The sequence below is a fragment of the Crocodylus siamensis genome, chromosome 4 (genome assembly GCF_052110815.1).
Source record: "Crocodylus siamensis isolate JL-2025a chromosome 4, ASM5211081v1, whole genome shotgun sequence".
NCBI lineage: Eukaryota > Metazoa > Chordata > Crocodylia > Crocodylidae > Crocodylus > Crocodylus siamensis.
In genome coordinates, this window is record NC_143398.1 from 76332630 (window position 1) to 76352263 (window position 19634).

A 19634-nucleotide genomic window follows, 5' to 3' on the forward strand; every position below is an offset into this window, starting at 1 on the left:
TTTGTGTTCACTTAGTAGACAAAGTAGCACTCGCAGAAGCTAAAATGCACCAACCCGAGTCCTCAACTTTTGTTCAACACACACACACACGTTTAGCTCAACACATGTGCATGTGTTGTGATCTTATTCTACCCTCATATGTGTGTGTGTGTGTGCTAAGCAGAATGTATGTGTGGTGGGGTGTTGAGCAGAAGTTGAGGACTCAGCTGTTGGTGCATTTTAGCTGCTGTCTCCACAAATTAATGCAGTAACTGGCTCCCTTCTCCCTCCAATAATTTATAAATTTTAGAAAAATGTTTTCCCCTTATCACAACAGCAACACCTGAAAAACATTATGATCCAGTTCTTGATGAGGTGAATCAATTGGGATATGACAATTTATGTAAAATGAGAAACTGATCTGGTGTGAGTATATGTATGTAAAGTGTGTGTATATGTAATAAAATACTTGTATCAGTATAGCATACCAAGTATGAATTTCTGCCAGATGCCTTATTTCAGGCAATATGTTAAACTGGATAAGAAATGTCTATAATCATAACACATCTTTCATTATATTACCAAAAGTCAGATAGAAGTCAGACACTTGTTTTGTATAAAGCATCTTGATTAAAAATATATACAACTCTAGGAGTATATGATGATATCGTTAGTTTTCTAAACATGATTTCCCTCAGTGCACAAGTGGTTTTTTGCTAATACTTGTTTTGGATCAGCTGTATAGTTGAGAGATGATGGACATGCCTTTGGGCATAACGTCCTCTTCTCTAGGTCTGGAAAAGTATTTTAAACATATTTCCTGGGCCACCATGACTGTACATCCAACTGTACTTTCTTCAGTCAGCAAGCGATCTATAGTGTTATGAAACAGGACTATTGTGCTGTTAAGTAATCAATATATACTTACCTGAGTATGAGAGAGGAATTCAGTTCTCTGATTCTGACTATGTACTCCACCGTGTTTTTTCTGTTTTTCTTTTTCACTGTGTTTGTTTTTTTTAAATGACAGGTTGCCTTTGCCTCCTGGTGCCTTCTCAGGTCTTTGGAGAAATCAGGAAATGACCAAGAAGATATATTTCCAAAAATTTCCAGTAAGAATTGCAAATTGAACTATTCAAACAATGGCCAAGATATTAGTTAACTTAGATTATATCATTCCTTCTTTTTTTGAGAGAGTTTGATGGATCCATGCATATGTCTATGTACAGATATGTAAAGCTAAAAACATTTCAAGTCAAACCTTTCTTTATATGGAGTATTAGCATGTAATGGCTCTAATTTGAAGGAGATCCAAAAAAATCAGTTTGACTTCCATGGGTGGCATGTATGGAGCAGGAGGGCACAACTAGGAAGGGGACTTGAGCACTTCAATGAAATTAATTATGCTGCCCTTATCAGATAAATACATATTGTGGACTGTCTAAGCTCTCACCTCTCCTTTCTATATGGAATTATGAGTGTTTGGTTTTGTGTGTGTCAAAGCAAAGAAGAATTGGTCTGACAGTTAAAATAGACCAGTAAATAGCTGTTGTTTTGTTCAGTGGCAAGCTATTGCTGTTATGCTTCCAGAACATGAAATTCCAGATATAAACAACAAGACTATCATTAGGATCAAGGTTAATTTTGCTGCCCCTCTCCTTGTTGTAAGAACCTACTTCTACTGGATTCAGAAAAGGTACCCTACATGAGACAAGCACTGGACATGGAGGCCTGGGAGGCCTGGACATGGAGGCCTGCTACGTTCTCTTATTCTAACCTCACATGAGTCATGAAACTCACTTGGGGAGCATGATCGAGCTATATTGTGAAAAAGGAATTCTGAATAAAGTATTTCAGAATAAAATAATAGAGTAAAAAAAGAAAGGAAGGAAAAGACAGAGCTGATATTCTTTAGAGTCTATGTGATTCAGCATGTGTTAGTTTACTGTGAATATACATGATATAAAGGATAAGCTTTAGATAGGAAGAATGTAGACTTTTTTTCTTCTGCTTCACCAAATCAGTCTTATTTTTGTTTGTAGAACACTCTTATTTCTATTCTTAATCCCAGGTTATTTTTTGTGGTTCTGTTTTCAGGGCTACTATGATACCATGGATGCAGGTTACATGGATGAGGAAGGCTATTTATATGTGCTGTCTCGAGTTGATGATGTGATCAATGTTGCAGGTCATAGAATTTCAGCAGGTGCAATTGAGGAGGTAAGCACAAACTTGCCAGTGAAAAAAGACAAGCAGAAGAATAAAGATAATTATACTTAGAAAATGGAGACAATCACAGAAATATATTTGGGCCTTGACTATGTGTTAATTTTATACAAAAATAGGCCCTGGCTGGAGCACTGCAAGGTTACCACTAAAATACGCTCCCCATCTAGGGCTTCTCTCTCTGTCTCTCTCCCTCCCTCTTACCGCCCCCCACACACGCATCTTCCCTCCAGGGAAGCTTGTCAGTGAGCCCAATCATGGACAGTCCCTTGACTCCCTGCAAGTGAGTTAAGGTGGGAGAACATCTTTTACAGCTGCTGCTCAAGTCATTGACAAGAAGGGCAGCAAGGAGTGCTATTGTTCCTCCAGTGGTCAGAATGGCAGAAGATTTCTGTGGTGGGCTTTCATGGAGCCTGCAGCTCTCCTTTGTTGCTACGTGCAACTTTACAGAAGTTACGTGTGGTGCTACAAACATGAACACTGCTGTAGTATGGGTGGAATTTCTGTAATGTTTGGACATTTTTATACCAGTATGGGGGGGTGCTTGAATATCTGTTTTTTGTAGCACTACAAATCTAACATCTGTCTTGCATGTTGGTTTCTCTTTTTCTGAAGTGTACCTGGTTCTGAAGTGCATCAAAAATATATATATAGTTATAGGAGTAGGTGCTTTATAAAATAAGCTGTCTGAAGAACAGAAATAGATCCAGGGTGGATTTTTAAAAACACGGTGTTTGGCCAATTCCACCACTACTGATACTGTTGGTAAAATTCAGCTTATCAAGTGTTTTATCATTGGCTTCACTTGAAGCAGAGGTAAGCCAAAATTGAATTCTTCTGAAGACCTCATCCATATGTCCCAATTCACTGAAGTAATGCCCAAAGTTACCAACAGTACATTTTATAAAAGCATTTGAAATTCATTTCCTTGTTTACTGACCTGTCCAGACCTACTGTAATTGCCAATTCTGGATTTCCCTCAAGATATGACGAGTCTGCTTTTTGTTTGGTATTTGGTATGTTTGCTGTTAGAGAATAGTGTATTTTTCCATGCTCTTAATTTAGCAGTCAAGTAATTCAGGAACTCATTTTTAATTTGTTTGTAATACAATTTTTGTGATATATAAATTGACCTGTATGTTTCACATTTTAGAATTTAAAGAGTAGAATTTAGATGTCCGGACATTCTGTGGTCACACAAGATTTTTTTGTTGCACAAAAGCTACCATAGACTCTATGGATTACTCTAATTGTGTGCCTTAAAAGGGAAACCTTTGAGTAATACAGAATGGAAATGTCATCAGCTTTACCTTACTCTGTGTCATGCCCCCACAGCTCTCAACAAGTTAGTTTGAGTACTGGAAGAAATATAGCCATGTTAATGCATGACCCTCTGCACACTCCTTTATAGTTGGGTTGAATGTTCCTACAAGGTGCTGCACTGCGCATTATAGAGCTGCCAGAAGAGGCACAGCACAGAAGGTGACTCCTGGTCTTTACATCTGTATCATTAAGTGTATGAATCGGGTATTGTTCCTTATTTTTTCACTCTGGATCTGAAGCTGATGTAATGGGTAGTGATGTAAATTGCCCAACATTTAGCATTGTACCACTTCATCTCTATGTGCCATGTGAGCCCTCTGCTTTTCCATTATCACAGTCTTTATTTTTTTCTGTCTTCTCCCCTACTGTGATGCATTTTTGTTCCCCAGAAAACAATAAACGTTTAATCCTAAGAACACTTCTTATAGCTTCTCAGTTCAACCTTTGAACAAAACTGAAAAACTAGACGGCACTTAATGTGTGCAGGGCAAACTGGTATTTAAATGAGAAAACATTAACAACAACACAGTGAACTCTTCAGTAAGATCAGTAAATACAGAATTAAGAGGTTCAGTGACTCTCCCTTTAATTAAGTGGTAGTCACCTTGTTGAACATGCATATTTCTCTCCATTTACATTTATAGTTACACATAGTTTAACAAGCTTTTCTTTAGCTTTTTTACCACAAATCTCAATCTTATGTTTCAGTAAGGTTAGGTAATTGTACCAAGGTGTCCACAAGTCTCCTCCGCACTCTGTCTTTATAGGGATGCTATAGAAGTTACAGCTTTCTCTGTTGCTCGCTGAATGGTTGTTACATACTTCTCATAATTGTAGCTTCTGGCTTATTCTCTGTGTGTGCATTTCAAACTGTTTGCCTCTCACTAAGGCAAAGGATATTAAAAGGGATTCAGCTTGAGTAGTTCCTTGCCTGTGCGTGGATACTGGCGCTGCTGCTGCTGCAGGAGAGAGTAGGAATTAATCCCAGTGCAGTGCTGCCATTCTATAAGAACCTTCCCTTTTATTTTTGGTTTCTTATATTCTAGTGGTATAGCTTTTCAGTGGCATGCACCATTTCTATTATCAATCTTTCTATTTATTTGAAACAATGGCATTTTGAACAATGGCATCTAATGCATGGTCTGACAATTGCACCTCCTGCTATGCACTTGTGGCGTGGCAGGAGGCACGATTATGTGAATTGCACATTAGATCCATTGTGCCTTTACCTGCACATGTAGAGGGAGCCTATGTGTTATGTTTGCTGTGGGTGCACCAACATCCATATCTTCTTTACCATTTTGATGCTGTTATTACACTTTCCTGATCCAGAAGGACTTAATTGATTAAGATTTTACCCTTTCTTTAACAACATACAGTGCCTCTCTTTTAATGTGCCTGATGTATGGAGCAAAAAAGTATCACATAACGCTCTGAATGAGAGGGTAAAGGAATCTCCTGTAGGTGCCATGAAATAGTGGTCAAAGTTCTCCTTGAATGGAAATCCTATGACAAATTTATCTACTATGTAAATATAATTTTAAGGCACACTTTTGTTTTGCAGGGCACACATTTGTTTTGCAGTCACTAGTGCCTGGCATGTGAAATAACAGTGACTGTTTTTTTCTTTTAATTTTTTACAGACCCAGTGCTATTGCTTTGCTACAAGAGTTTACTTAAATGAGAGTGTTTTGTACCGTAGAGCAAACAAATGTCCCGTGTATTTATGTGGTGCATTCTTTGTGTGGATACGTAGCACTTACACAGAATTTTGTGCTCACGTGTCACAGGCATTTGGGGGCTTTGCTACAGAATTTGTTTCTCATGTGTTGCAATCTAGATATAACCATTTGGAGCTATATATTAAAAATTCTTCTAAGCACAGGATGTATGCATGGCAAACCTCTTTTGTAAGGCTTTCATAATGGAAAACTGATTATGTTCACCATAATGCTTTGGGCTAAGGGTGGTGAACTCTGAATTTTCTTGTGTGTAGAATGATGAGCCTCTCACTGTGGATCTGTGGCTGACATTGGATGTCTAGCAGAACTTCTCTCCCCACTGAGGAGAAGTTCCCCTGAGCCTTCCCTTTTTTTCTAGTAGCAAAAACAACTCTTTGCTTTTTGCTTTTTTAGGCATTCTCTTCTAGCTTCTCCTTGGCTGTCCTCTCTTCTCTCCAAGTGTCCAAGGGACTTTCCCCTCCTGTAGACTTGCGTGCATAAGTAGCCAACATAAGTGCAGTATTTCTGCATAACAGGTGAAAGACATCTGCACATCTGGTTATTCATTTGCACAGCCAGAACTGAGACCTTCCCCCAGCTGGCCTTTCCTCCACTTCCCTGGGTGTCCTTGCTTCTGAAAACATGAGAGGTAAGGATCTACTGACCATTAACACAGTCACCTAGTTCTGGAAGTTAAAAACCTATATGTGGACAGTGTAGGAGACTTGCAAACAAGCACAGAGAGGTATAACTGCATATGGAGATAAGTAGAAGATAGCACTGAAGGATTTATGAGGGAAGCTGACAAGGTGGACAAAGTCTGGAACTTCGGTAGAACTGGGGAGGAGGCAGGTGACAAAGGTTAACAGATAAACGTAACGTAATTTTAAAATGTTACATAATACCTTGGTTACGTGTAAGTGGCTTGAGGCTTTTTTAACACTGAACCTTGACAGTATCACCAGTGCACCCTGTTTTCCCATTAATGCAGAAGACTAATTTCCATTACTAACAGGATTTTTATATTGATGATGGGCCGCTTATGGAAAACTATGCATGTGCATCGCTGCCACAGTTAGATATATTTTGGCATCCTGTGAATGTGTGATGCTAAAATAATGTAAAGTGAAGATAAACTGTGGAAAGTAATGTGCAGTGGGTTTGTGTGGGATGCTAGTCATGCTTTGTGACTATTGGCTTGTGACCGGAGGTATTTATCATTGGATTGGGATTACCTTCAGTTATTGATATAGGAATGATGTTTTGCTTCTGCAGTAGGCTGTTACTTTAGGAAAGGAAAGTATTGACCCATATTAACCCATATATCCCTCCAGTTTTGTTGCTTTACTGTTTGTAAATAATGGCCATGGCAAAGCTCATTCCTGGTGAGACATGTTTTGTGCTTCGTATCTGCCTGCAATGATGAAAGCATTAGTGTATAGTATCACTATTGTAATTTTTACAGGGAGGGTTTAATTATTGGCTGTACACATGACATCAGTAGACCCAAATTCTTAAAGGAGAATTCTAAGGATCCCTGTTCTTTAGCACAGTAGTTCCCAATCTGTGGTACATGTAGCACCAGTGGTATGCAGACAACCTGTCAGTGGTATGCATTAACAGATTTATTATAATTACTTTATATGAAAAAAATTTGCTCGTGATACTTAAGGTTGAACTGAAAAAAATCTTGGTGGTTCTTAAGGCTGTATCATTTTGAATTGGTGCGCAATCTGTCAGAGTTTGGGAACTGCTGCTTTAGTGTATATGATCACTGTGGGCACCTGGATCCTCAGTTATAGGGAAAGAACAGCAGAGAACCACAGGCTCAGTGTCTCAGCTTTCTATTTTAGAAGTCTGGATGAAGTGGTATTTTTCTTGTTCCAACAAACTGAAACCTTAGTTTCAGGTCAGAGTTTCCTCTCCATTTCTCCTGCCTAGGCAAGTTGAGATGAAATGTAGAACTTTATATATATCCCTTTTAGTTTCCTTTTGAAGTGGTTTCAGGTGCAAGTAGTGAATTCTTACAATATTGAATCATGTTTCATGCAGGCCTTTCAAGGCAGGGGCTTTGCTTTAAAAGAGGCCATACTTAATGGACTGGCTGATGCCAACATCCTAAGGGATAGCCAGCACGGGTTTGTTGCGGGTAGGCCTTGCTTGACCAATCTCATTTCCTTCTACAACCAGGTGACCTATCACCTGGACAAGGGAGAAGAGACTGCTGTTATATATCTTGACTTCAAAAAAGCCTTTGTTCTGGTATCTCATGATCACCTCTTGGCGAAACTAGCCAACTGTGGCCTTGGGTCCACCACGATCTGCTGGCTGGGAAATTGGCTCTGTGGTTGGACCCAGAGGGTAGTAATTGATGGAAGTCACTCATCATGGTGTCCTGTGACCAGTGGGGTCCCCCAAGGCTCTGTCCTGGGACCCATATTGTTCACCATCTTCATTAATGATGTGGACACTGGAGTCAGGAGAGGGCTGGCCAAGTTCACCGATGACACTAAACTCTGGGGCAAAGCATCCACTCCAGAAGACAGGTGGGTGATCCAGGCTGACCTGGACAGGCTCAGCAAACGGGCGGATGAGTACCTGATGGTGTTTAACACCGAAAAATGCAAGGTTCTCCGCCTTGGGGAAAAAAATCCTGCAGCATCCTTATAGGCTCGGCAGTGCTACGCTGGCTAGCACTACGGAAGAAAGAGACTTGGAGGTCATCATTGACCACAAGATGAACATGAGCCTGCAATGCGATGCTGCGGCTAGTAAAGCGACCAAAACACTGGCTTGCATCCATAGATGCTTCTCAAGCAAATCCCGGGACGTCATTCTTCCCTTGTACTCAGCCTTGGTGAGGCCGCAGCTGGAGTATTGCATCCAATTTTGGGCTCCACAATTCAAAAAAGGATGTGGAGAAGCTTGAGAGAGTCCAGAGGAGAGCCATGCGCATGATCAGAGGTCAGGAAAACGGATCTTATGACGACAGGCTGAGCCATGGGGCTCTTTAGCCTGGAAAAGTGCAGGCTCAGGGGTGATCTGATGGCCATCTACAAGTTTATCGGGGTGACCACCAGTATCTGGGGGAACATTTGTTTACCAGAGCGCCCCAAGGAATGATGAGGTTGAATGGTTATAAACTGCTACAAGACCATTTCAGGCTGGACATAAGGAAGAATTTCTTTACTGTCCGAGCCCCCAGTGTCTGAAACAGCCTGCCATCGGAGGTGGTTCAGGCACCTACATTGAACACCTTCAGGAGCAAACTGGATGCTTATCTTGCTGGGATCCTATGACCCCAGCTGACTTCCTGCCCTTTGGACGGGGGAGCTGGACTTGATGATCTCCCAAGGTCCCTTCCAGCCCTAATGTCTATGGAATCTATGAAATATATGTTTTTACAGGAGATATTGTATGTATTGCACTAGTCTTGGGATCTTGCCATAAACTCCTAAAATTGACAGATTTTTTTTTTTAAATCTGACTTTTTAAAATCAACCCATGAGGACTATTTTTCTCAGTTTTGTTCTACTTTTTCCCTCCTTTATATCTTCTGTACAAATGTAATGAAAATCATTATGCCATACAACTGAGTACTAAGTTTGTACTTCATGTCGACATGCTGTTTTTTTCATGGAAATGTTTACTTTGTTTTTTCACTGCAATGACTGATTCAGATTTCTGCTGTCTCTGTCAGATTATCCTTTCCCATGGTGCTGTGGCTGACTGCGCTGTTGTGGGCCTAGAGGATGCTTTGAAAGGTCACGTTCCATTAGCACTGTGTGTATTGAGAGATGGTGAGAGTTCATTTCTCTTTATTGACTTACATCTGGTGTCAGTGAGATTGTATAATATTGCTTAGTAGTAAAAGCTTTTGCAATTTCTCACCAGATGTAAAGATGGAAGAAGAGAAACTTTTGGAAGGGATCGTTAAATGTGTTCGACAGAACCTTGGTCCTGTGGCAGCCTTCCAAAAAGCAGTGTTTGTGAAACAGATACCAAAGACACGTTCTGGCAAGATACCACGTTCTGCTCTTTCTGCCCTTGTCAATGGCAACCCATATCAGGTAAACTAGAGAGGCTCTTTATCTAATGAATTGGCCACATCTTTTGATTCTTAAATTGTTTTGTTGTTGGCTCCAATTAACCTGCATTGCTGCTTCATTTTGTTGTTTTGCTTTCCCTTTATATTTTGCCTTCACAATCATCATGTCCAAGTCCTGAATATTTTTGTTCTTGATTACACCTCTGCAGTTGAGGTGTATGAATACATCTACCATGCAGTTTGGTAATCCACTATCATATATTTGTGTACACTCTTTTCTTACAGATAACACCAACCATTGAGGATCCTCATGCATTTAAACATATAGAAGAAGTGCTGAAGAACAAATAAAAGTAACTGTTGTCCATCTTATAGTATATCGTACTCACAAACCTCCTAATGAACTGAATAGCGTTTCTATTCAGCAACACAAGATATTTAAAAATCTGAAATAATCTGGGGCTGTTTTTTTACTATAAAGCTGTTACTGTATTCTTTATCATGGACAGCAAAATATACTGAGTGTATAAGAGGGAAATTGTCATTTTTATTTTACTGGATGTTGAGATGTTTAACTATGCAATGGCAAAGAGTTTTAACAGCATCTTGGAAGGAAGGTCCATGAATTCATATATTTTAAGGCAAGAAAGGATATTAGATCCTGTAATCTGACTTCTTTAATCACAGGCTCTTGAATATTGCCTCGTGCCCCATCACTTGTAATTTGTATTTGCTTAAGGCATATCTTTGGAAAGGCCTCCTAAATCACTTGGATTTAAAAATATCAAGAGATGGAGAATCCACCACGTAACTTGGTTGTTTTGTTGCAATAGAAAATCACCCTTACTGTTAAGAATTTGTTCCTTATTTTCAATTTAAATGGTCTGATTTCAGTTATTTTTGTGGCTTTCTCTGGTAGATTAAAGAGCACTTTAGAATGCTGCTTTTCTCAGTGAAGGCTCTTATACACTGTACTCAACTCCCCGCTCAATCTTCTTTTTGATAAGCTTAAACGCATAAGCTTCATAAGCCTCACTGATAGGCATTTTCTCCAGCTCCCAATAATGTTTTCCAGTTCCCTTTCCAGTTTCTCAACACCCTATTTAAAATATGGACAAAAGAACTGTCACAGTATTGTAGTATCCATCTCACTAATGCTGTATGCAGAGGTAAAATCACCCCTGATTACTCCTCCTTCCACAATTACCCTCTTTCCATGTCATCCAACTGAAAGGTCATTTTGTGGCTTTTGTCCACTATAACTCCTAGATTCTTTTCAGAGACTGCTTTCCAGTTAGCTTTGCATTTGGCTATGTTAAAATATATTTTGTTCAAAATGGTTTACCAGTTTACCAGGTGCTGCAAATCATTATGTACGGCTACCCTTCTCTCCTCACTATTTAATCTTCTGCTACTTTTTGTGTCATACCCAGATTTTTATCAGAAATGATTTCAAATACTGGATTTCCAGATAATGAATACAACTTGTAGAATTGTATCCAAATTAGTTTTTTTTACCTCTGCTGAATTTTGTTAGGATCACCACTTTTTAGAGGGTGCACCATTAACAACTATTTTTAAATCTACCAAATAGCTGGTTCTTATCCTAGTTAATTGTTACTATGTGCTTCATTGATTTTATGTAGTGCCAATTTTTTAATCACCATGTCATGCACTAAGTCAGTTATCTTACATCATGCTGTTACATCTAAGCCGCTACCTTTATTAACCAAACTTGCCATCTTATCAAAGAATAAAATTAAGTTTGTTTGGCAGGACCTATTATTTTTCCATAAAATCATTATAATTGCATTAATTACATTTCTGTGCTTTCATTCTTCATCAATTGAATTTCATATCACCTGTTCACTGTTTTGCCAAGGACTGACATTAACCAGCCTGATTTTTACTCTTGGTACATTTAGTACTGTTTTAGTTTTCTAGAACTTCCCCAGTATTCCAAGACTGATTAAGAGTTTACATCAGTGGTCCAGTGATTTCATCATTTAGCTCTTTAAAGGTTCTTGGGTACCAGGTTAGGCTGATATACAAATATGCATCTGTAATGGATGATTTTAACATCCTCTCCTCCTTTATTACTAAGAGAATAGAAAGTACTTTTATCATCTCCAGGGTGTACAAGCATCTTGTTCTGCTTTTTGCAAACACACAATAGAAATATTTTTGACTATTCTTCCCTTCTGTGCATCATTAACAATATTAACATCCCTGCCATTAACAGGGATATAAAATTACTGGATTTCTTTATTCTAATAAACTTGAAATGTCCCTTTTTAGTGTCTTTAGCCCTGCAAGTCACAGTTGTTTTCTAAGTCTTTAGGTTTCTTTACCAATTTATGTTGTACAACTTTTGAATTAAATCAGTTGCTTTTTTGTTTCCTCTTTTCCCCCATTATATGGAATTATATTTAACTGGTGCCTTCACTTTGCTACTGAATCAGCATGGGTTTTTATTCAAAGTTGTTCTTTTTTCTTGCTTCTGGAATTGCAGCTCTTTGACCAAAACGTTTGTGGTGGAAGATACTCATTTGTCTATTTCTTACTTTAAGGTTATTTTACAGGTGAGAGAGGAAAAAACTCAAAGCCTTTTAAGACCATATGTCTTCCTAAATATTGCAGCTAGAGCTCATACAGAAGCTTTGTGCAGTGATTTCTTTGATTTGACTTGGGTGATTTTCTTTGGTTTGTGTTATACAGGAGGTCAGACTTAGGCTTCTGGCCTTAAAGTATATGAAAATCTGTTTATGACTGACCCTTGTTTTATTGTTAATTGTAATAGTGTTGAATGAAAAACTATGATGTGGAAACCTGTGTTAAAGATGAACCATCTGCTTACACTCTGAATTTGCTGACCTCCTTAATTTATGTCATTCTTATGAAAGGGATAACCAGCTGGTATCGGTCTGTACTGTGCCATGTAACCACATCCTTCAACCTCATTGTGACTTTATATGACCAAAGGTGTTCCAGAGTGCTGAGAGTTTGCTTGAGTGACTTTATGCTTTTGGGAGATCCTTCGGTGTTAAAGATGCTCAGCATATCACCAGATGGATTCCATACCACTGTAATTTGCTGCTTTACTGTCAGGTAGTGTCTTTTCACTGCATGATGCATTTAATAACTTGTTATTCTTTTTAGATAAAAAATATACAGAACATCAGGGGAAAAGGTTTTTAGAAAGCAAAACAAGGGAGTCACTATATATTAGTGTCTCCAGTTACTTTCCTGATCTTCACACTCAAAAAGAATACTATTAGATTTAAAGAATATTTATATACATAATGAGAGGACCCATTGTTTTTTTCAATCACAATATCTTCTCAAAGGCAAACATCCAGAAAGACTGGTGTCCTCTCCTGAGTAAAGGTATCAGATGCCAGAACCATTGACACATGCATTTAACACAACAGTTAATTTTCATAGCCAAATAAAGTGACAGGCTATAAGGGATTGGAAGTAGTGAAGAATAATTAGGGTGATTCCCATTCAAGTGCCCTGCTGGGCTATGAGCACTTTTCAGGGCTGGAGTCATAGGCCATGTTGTCATGGCACCCTCAAATACACCATGCAGCACTTTGTATATTATTCCCCACCTCCTAAACAGAAGGAGCGTAACCAGACTGTGTAGTTCTAGGGCAATGTGGGTAAGCTAACTGGCATTGTCACTTGGCAGTGGTAATTAGCAGGGATCTGGGTTTTCCATTTCCCACAAAAAATGGAGAAAACCACGGATTTCCCATTTTTTATCAGAGAAAACAGGATTTCACCTTTTAACAGAGTAACCTGTGGATCTCTCACTTTTGCAAAAAGCTCTTTCAGGCTGGCTGAGTTCCAGCCTGCAAGAGCTGATTAGAAAAAGGGTGGAAAAGCCCCACCCCCACCCCCGGAGGGGGAGGGAGAGCAGGTTGGGTGGGGCCTGAGGGTTTTAGTCAAGTCTTGGGTCAGGCTGTATTTCCTTCTGGAGCCTGTGAAGTGGTAAGTGGGGCTTGCAGGGGGCTGGGGGTTGCCAGGCAGGGCTGGGGGAGAAGCTGACTGGGGGTTGAGAGAGTGGGGAGGTTTGCAGCTGGCTGGGAGCAGGTGGGGTTTTGCAGCCAGTTGGAGTTTTCAGCTGGGGGGTTTAGAGCCAGCTGGGAGGTTTGGAGCTGGTTGGGAGCTGCGGGGGTTTGTAGCTAGCTAGAGATTTGCAGCAGGTTGGGGGGTTTTGCAGCCTCCCTGCCAGAGTGCCTGGCCCACTGCACATGGAAACCAAGTGGTGCTATCGGGCACCGAGCTTGTCTCCTCCATATGTGGCTTCCCTTAAGAGCCAATAGCACAACTCACAGTCCACATGCAGTTGGCCCAGGGGACACTCCACATCTTCATCCTACCCCTCCCCACTCCCTTAGCCTCAGGCAGCTCCCAATGGGAGTGTGTCCAGTGCCCACACATGCATGCACATACAACTGCATACACACATGCACACCCATAGATGTGCACATGGGTGCATACACATGTATACATGCACAGATGCACACATGAAAGAGGGGTACCAGGAGGGCTGGGGATACTGTAGGGGTGAGTGAGGGACACTAGCAGCACCAGGGGGGCTTTGGAGGGCCTTTAATCATGGATTTGGGGGTTTTTATCAGATAATTTGCAGTTTTTTATCAGAGCAAACCAGGATCCCTGGTAATTAGTTTGCTCTCTCCACTGTTTAGAGGTAGCTTATCCTGTTTCCAGTTGGTGGGGAGAAGGTCATTGCCTATTAGGGCTGTGTGAAATTTCAGCAGCTGTTTTGCTTCAGAGGTGTTTTGGCCCATTTTGGCACCCAAAACACCAAATCTGAAATGAAAAGAAAGGCTCCAAAACATCTCCAAAATTAAACAAAACCATCCATAACATTTTGGAAATGTTTTGGATGTTTAGGAGCTGGGCTTGTAGGGAAACAGAAACTTAGAAGAGGGAGAGGGAAGAGGGGCAGAAGGACTGCTCTGATGTTGACATCTGTAGCTGACCAGTATCTGTGAGCTGTCCCTGAGTGCTCTGGGAGAGGGATTACAGCCTGCTGTCATCCTGCATGCAGATCTGAGGACCCGTGTCCTCTGGAAGGAGTCTGGCACAGACCCGCAGCCCTCCCTGAGGGTGTGGGCCTCCAACTCTGTGTGCAGGATGACAGCAGGCTGTTGCTGCCAGCTGGGGCCAGTGTCAGCACCCGAGTCTGCTTGGTGCAGCCTGCACTGAGCACAGCCGGGGGACATGCAGGAGAAGCCCCCATGGCTGCTCAGCCTGGCCATATTCCCTGCCCAGTCTACCAGCGCTGGACCCATGCCATGTGACAGCTGCTGTGTGGGTGCCAGGTAAGGGGGGCGACCCCAATGCCCCACACTGTGCGAAGGGGCTCTGCCATGAGTGTCCAGAGGCCCCAGTTGCCAATCCTGCATCCAGTCAGTACAGGGCTTTTTTTTTTTTTTTTTTTTTTTTTTTTTTTTTTTTTTTTTTTAAGTGCCAGGACTAGGCTGGGGCTGGGCGGGGGATGGTGCCAGGCAGGGCAGCCATGGGGGCTTCTCCCGCAACTCCCTTTGTCCAGGGAGAGGAAGACAAAGCTGGAGGAGCTGCAGGAGAACCTGCAGCCACTTGGCTGTGCCAGCCTCTCCCCTGCCGATCCGAATATCTGAAACAGCATTGAAACGCTGAACAGATTCGGCTGAATTGAAACAGAGCAGTGATCCAAAACACTGAAACAAATAGCTTTCCTCTGAAATGGCTGAATCCGAAATCGAAATGAGACATAGCCATTTTGCACAGCCTTTTTTGCCTATGCTGCATGCATGTTTGAGGGTGGTACTAGTGGGCATGGGAAGCTTGCAGTATGGATTTTCCTCAGAGTTTCATCTTCTGCAGACAGTCTTGAACCAAATAATGCATTAATGAGCTTGGCACCAAATACAATGGAACAAACCACTATATTTATTACATAGAATGAGCAGTCGTATATCCCATAGTAATTCAGTGTTTGAGTCCATACTATATTTAATGCTTGACCAGATATTCATATAATAAAATAGTCATCCTGATGGGGTGGTCATTTTGGGAGAAGCCGGACAATATAGGCAGGGCCAAGCTGCAGGGCTATCCTCTTGTGTTAAGACATCAGAATAGGGTGAAATAAAACTTAAGTGAAGGCTAAGTTTATTGCACCAGATTTGATTTTTCCTTCATGAGCAGAGTTAGGGTACACAGTCGCACACTGTAGCTCATGTAAGTGATGTCTTTCATCTGAGTAGTAAAATTACTCATCTGCAGTACTGCTTGCAGAATCTGATGCTTATTTTTCTCCAGTTTGGTTATTCAGTTACCATTTTGTTGCTTTGTAGATGTTCTGTTGTAGTTACCAAGACATTAAATATCATTATGAACATTTATAGCTTTGGAAGGAAGACACAGATGTTCTATGGAAAGCTCTAGTGTGGTCTGCCTTCATTTCATTAACGAACATTAAATCAAGTGATCTGCCTAATGCAGAGGGAACAAAGAGCTACTGGAGCTTTCCTTCTCCAAAGCATGTAAGCTTGGAGTTGCACACATGCTCAAAACTTAAATTACTGGCGCTGACTTTAAAACTAGAGGATTTTACAATGGATGTAGCAGCTGTAGGTAGAAGCTAAGAGCCTTATTCTGTGTTTTTCCCTGTATCTTGTTACTTATATTTGTGCAAAGTTCATACAAAATGCTAACTAATCAAGTGCTGAATACTTTTCTGGTTATGCAAAATTCACTATTATAAACAAGATTTTGCCTTTTCTTTGTTCAATCAAATAAGACTGTTTTTGCCTGGTATTAGATATGCAGGTATTTTATCATGGGGACTGGAGGAACATTCAGGATTTGAACGTCAATTGCTTTCCGGTGTAATAAAAGTAAAGGATGTTTAAAAGTATTTTATATTTTTATGGAGTATTTATTAAATAATGTTTCTAAATTGTCATGCAAAAAATCCATGAGAGGGGGAAAAAGAAAAACCTTGTGAGTAAAACCTTGTGAACAAGAATTCAGGGGCCCAGGGCTCATTTCATAGATCCATCCATCTGGCAATTCCCACTCCATTTTCCCCCACCAGAAAAATAGCAGTAATCCCTTTCTTTCTCTTCCTTATCTATTTCCAGCTCTTTGGGGTGGGACTGTCTTGTACCATTATATGTACAGCTCCTGCAACTGCATACAGTCTTTTTTCTATCTTCCCAGACCTCCTTGAACTTAAAGATCTTTAGAGAGGGAATTTGGTCAGATTGGCAATTGGATTTGTATCTTTTCATCCTGGAAAGCTAAACTAGATATTTCTGAGCTTTGTATTGAAAAACATCATCATCATCTGGCTTTGAGTGCTTTATGTGAGCAGATAAGCCCTTTAATGGATATAAACATTCAAGCACCAGGCCCTAGGGTGGAATCTGCAGCCCTGAATTAGATTTCATATACGGTGAACGAAGCAGAATGAGATCTAAAACAACTAGTGCACCAAGAAGAGAGCTCATCTAGAGCATGAAACTCTGAGCACAAGGGTGTATGTGTATTCCCTGGGGAATGTCTGTGCCACGTGTGCTCTGGTGCATTGCAAGTTACCCTGGGTAGAGCAGGGGAGGCTGGGGCTAGCACTGTTCTGGCCCCAGCAGCCTTACCTGGGGGCCTGGGGGCCTTCCTGGGCTGCAGCAGTGGCAGTCTTACCACTGGGAGCTGGGCCAGCAGCCACAGTGCGGCTCTGGCTGGCCAGGCTTGTTTTGAGTGGCACATGCTGCCCCCATGTATGCTGCTCTGCTTTTTTTTTTTTGCACAGGTTTTTTTTTGATCCCTGGATATCAGTGTGGAGAACAGCTGAACACACGGTATTTGGTGTCACAGACGTATCTACAGAGCCACATGCTGCATAACAGCACCTCTCTGGATGTGGCCCAGGAGTTCTTCCACCCAGGTGAGTGCCCTTACCCTTGCCATACCACCTTCTTCCCCACTGAAATTGTGTCACTGTGTAGAAAAAGGTTAATATGAACAGATCCATGGGACAGAACCTGACCTTGTGGAAATGAGAGTTGTGGGTTTGATTCCCCTCAATCCCCTTGAATGCAGTGAACGAAAGATTGGTGAGTGTCCATACTGTGAGAGCTCCAACATATTGGTATGAAGTATAATTTCCTCCAGTCATTCAAGTACTTTGGACTGGGAATATGGCAAAGTAGGCTCTCCAGCCTAACAGAGAGGCAGCTGTCATAGCAGCAGGCGAGTAGAAAAGGCATTGCTTTGCACATGCTGCCTGGGCAATTCTACCAAATGAGAAAGGGGAAGACCGGGGGAAATCATTGCTCCCATTTGTAGGATGCTTCCCCAGCTCATTAGTGGGCCAGACTCCTTGTATTTGAAGTGAAGTCTGGCATGCAATGTCACAAGAATGCAGGAAGTAATTTTGCCAGAAAGCTAGAGGTTTTTACTGACACTATGGTAGGTGCCAACCAACAAAATTAGCTCTTGAAGGAGCTGGAAATTACTCTGCAGAAGGTAGACCCTTACCATTGTGGAGTCCAAGGTGATGACTCCTGTGAACTCAAGCCCTTGCACAGGGATCATATTTGACCTTTGTCTATTTACCAACAGTCCCAGAGTATAAGAGAGCCTCAGCACTTTGACACTTGTTTCAAGGATGTCCTTCTTACCAGCCAGTCATCTAAATGTCTGAGATGTGGGGTAACCATCAGGAGAACCTTGGTGAAGTCTTTAGGGAATCATCAAGAGGTCAAATGATGGGACTGCAAACCCATAATGCTCCTGTTTTGACACACCACACATTAGATATGTTTTTTTCTGTGAGGGTTTGATGACAATGTGGAGATAGGTGTCGTATAAATTTAGAGAGGAAGACTAGTTTGCCTCCTGCAGGGATAGTATAATGGCTACCTACATAATTACTCTGAATTTGATCATGAAAACTGAGCTTCATTAAGACCAAGATAGGATGCAATCCCCTTATGAACCAATAAGTAATTACTGCAAAACCCCCATCTCTAAGACTTTTTTCCCCTGAAGACCCTTCCTCTCCACAAGAGCAAGCATCAGTCCCCTGTTGGAGAATCCTGTGAAAAGGTCCCAGAAAAGGAACTGAAAAGGGGAGAAGGGATGTGAAGCGATGGCGAACTGAATGGTATGGTACATCCAGTGTGTCGTATTCAGAACCTACTGGTATTACTGTAATGTGGGCCTGTCCATATTGCTAATGAGCTGGGCAGTTTTTGAAGGGAGAGTAAGGGGAGCAAGCTACTGAATTGGAGTGCAGGTATATCTCACTATCTTGTCTGCTGCCTAACGGTGTGCTCTGAAGCAAAGAGTGAAGTGCAGGAATGCTTCTGGTTATGTAACCATTAATATAATTTGGGTGATTCTGAGGACAAGTATATCATAAGAAAAGGAAGACTATGGAGTATGACTTTGGGCGGAATATGGCTGATACTGCAGCTTCCTTGTAGGATCCAGGGACTAGTCTTTCAGGGCGCACAGAGCAGCTCTGGAGTCATTAAAATTGTGTAGCACTTCACTGGTTTTAACACTAATCTAATCTGACAAAGAGAATTAGGTAAAAATCAGTGTGGTAAAAATCAGTGTGGAGGTTAGCAAAAGGATACACTTTTTATGATGATCAGGTCCAAATGTTTCAGCTCCTTTCATAGTCTAGAAAAATGGCCCAGTCTTCTCATTGACAGAATAATCATCCAAGGAGAAGGATGGGGGACAAACATAGAAGATGCAGGAGCTTGATATTTTTTGTCCTCCCTTCTAGAAGTTGGTGCCAAATGTGAAGGATTTGGGCAACATGATGCATCAGATCAAATAAACATAGGGTTGGAAAGGATCCTGAGTGTCATCTGGTGCCCAGATTTGTGATTCACTATTCCTATACCATATCAGGTAGATATCTATCTAGTGTCTTCTTACAAACTAATGAAGAAGATTCTGAAACGACTCTAGGCAATTAGGTCCATTGTCCTACTAATTTATTTAGGAAATTCTTCCTGAGATCTTGTTTAAATTTGTTTTCCTTTAGTTTAACACCATTTTCTACCTGTCCTGCCCTCTTCAGGTAAGGGAGAACAGTATTTCTTCTTTACAAGAGCCTTTCAAATATTTGAAAACTGCTGTCGTAGTTCCCCTTAATCTCCATCTCTTTAAACTCAACAAATCTAGTTCCTTCTTCCAACTTTTCTATTGCTCATGTCTGCTTTAGTTTCTCTGCATTGTTATTTCAACATGGTACCCAGAATTGGACACAACAATCCCACTGAGGCCTAAGCAATGCC

At 41.1% G+C, this 19634-nt stretch overlaps 1 protein-coding gene across 12 annotated transcripts in view; it reads left to right on the top strand.

Moving 5' to 3' along the window:
• ACSS3 (acyl-CoA synthetase short chain family member 3) overlaps positions 1-19634 on the top strand; it is a 203754-nt gene that overhangs the window by 171377 nt on the left and 12743 nt on the right. For 3 of the 12 annotated variants that reach the window (XM_090042628.1, XM_090042627.1, XM_090042616.1), the window contains 5 exons: positions 1010-1091; positions 2077-2199; positions 8950-9049; positions 9144-9319; positions 9583-19245. In XM_090042628.1, coding sequence (XP_089898754.1) covers positions 1010-1091; positions 2077-2199; positions 8950-9049; positions 9144-9319; positions 9583-9648 — 547 coding nt within the window. In that variant the 3' untranslated portion in view covers positions 9649-19245. The remainder of the gene's footprint in view (positions 1-1009; positions 1092-2076; positions 2200-8949; positions 9050-9143; positions 9320-9582; positions 19246-19634) is intronic. The other 9 variants (XM_090042621.1, XM_090042620.1, XM_090042622.1 and 6 more) reach the window with 7 other exon arrangements.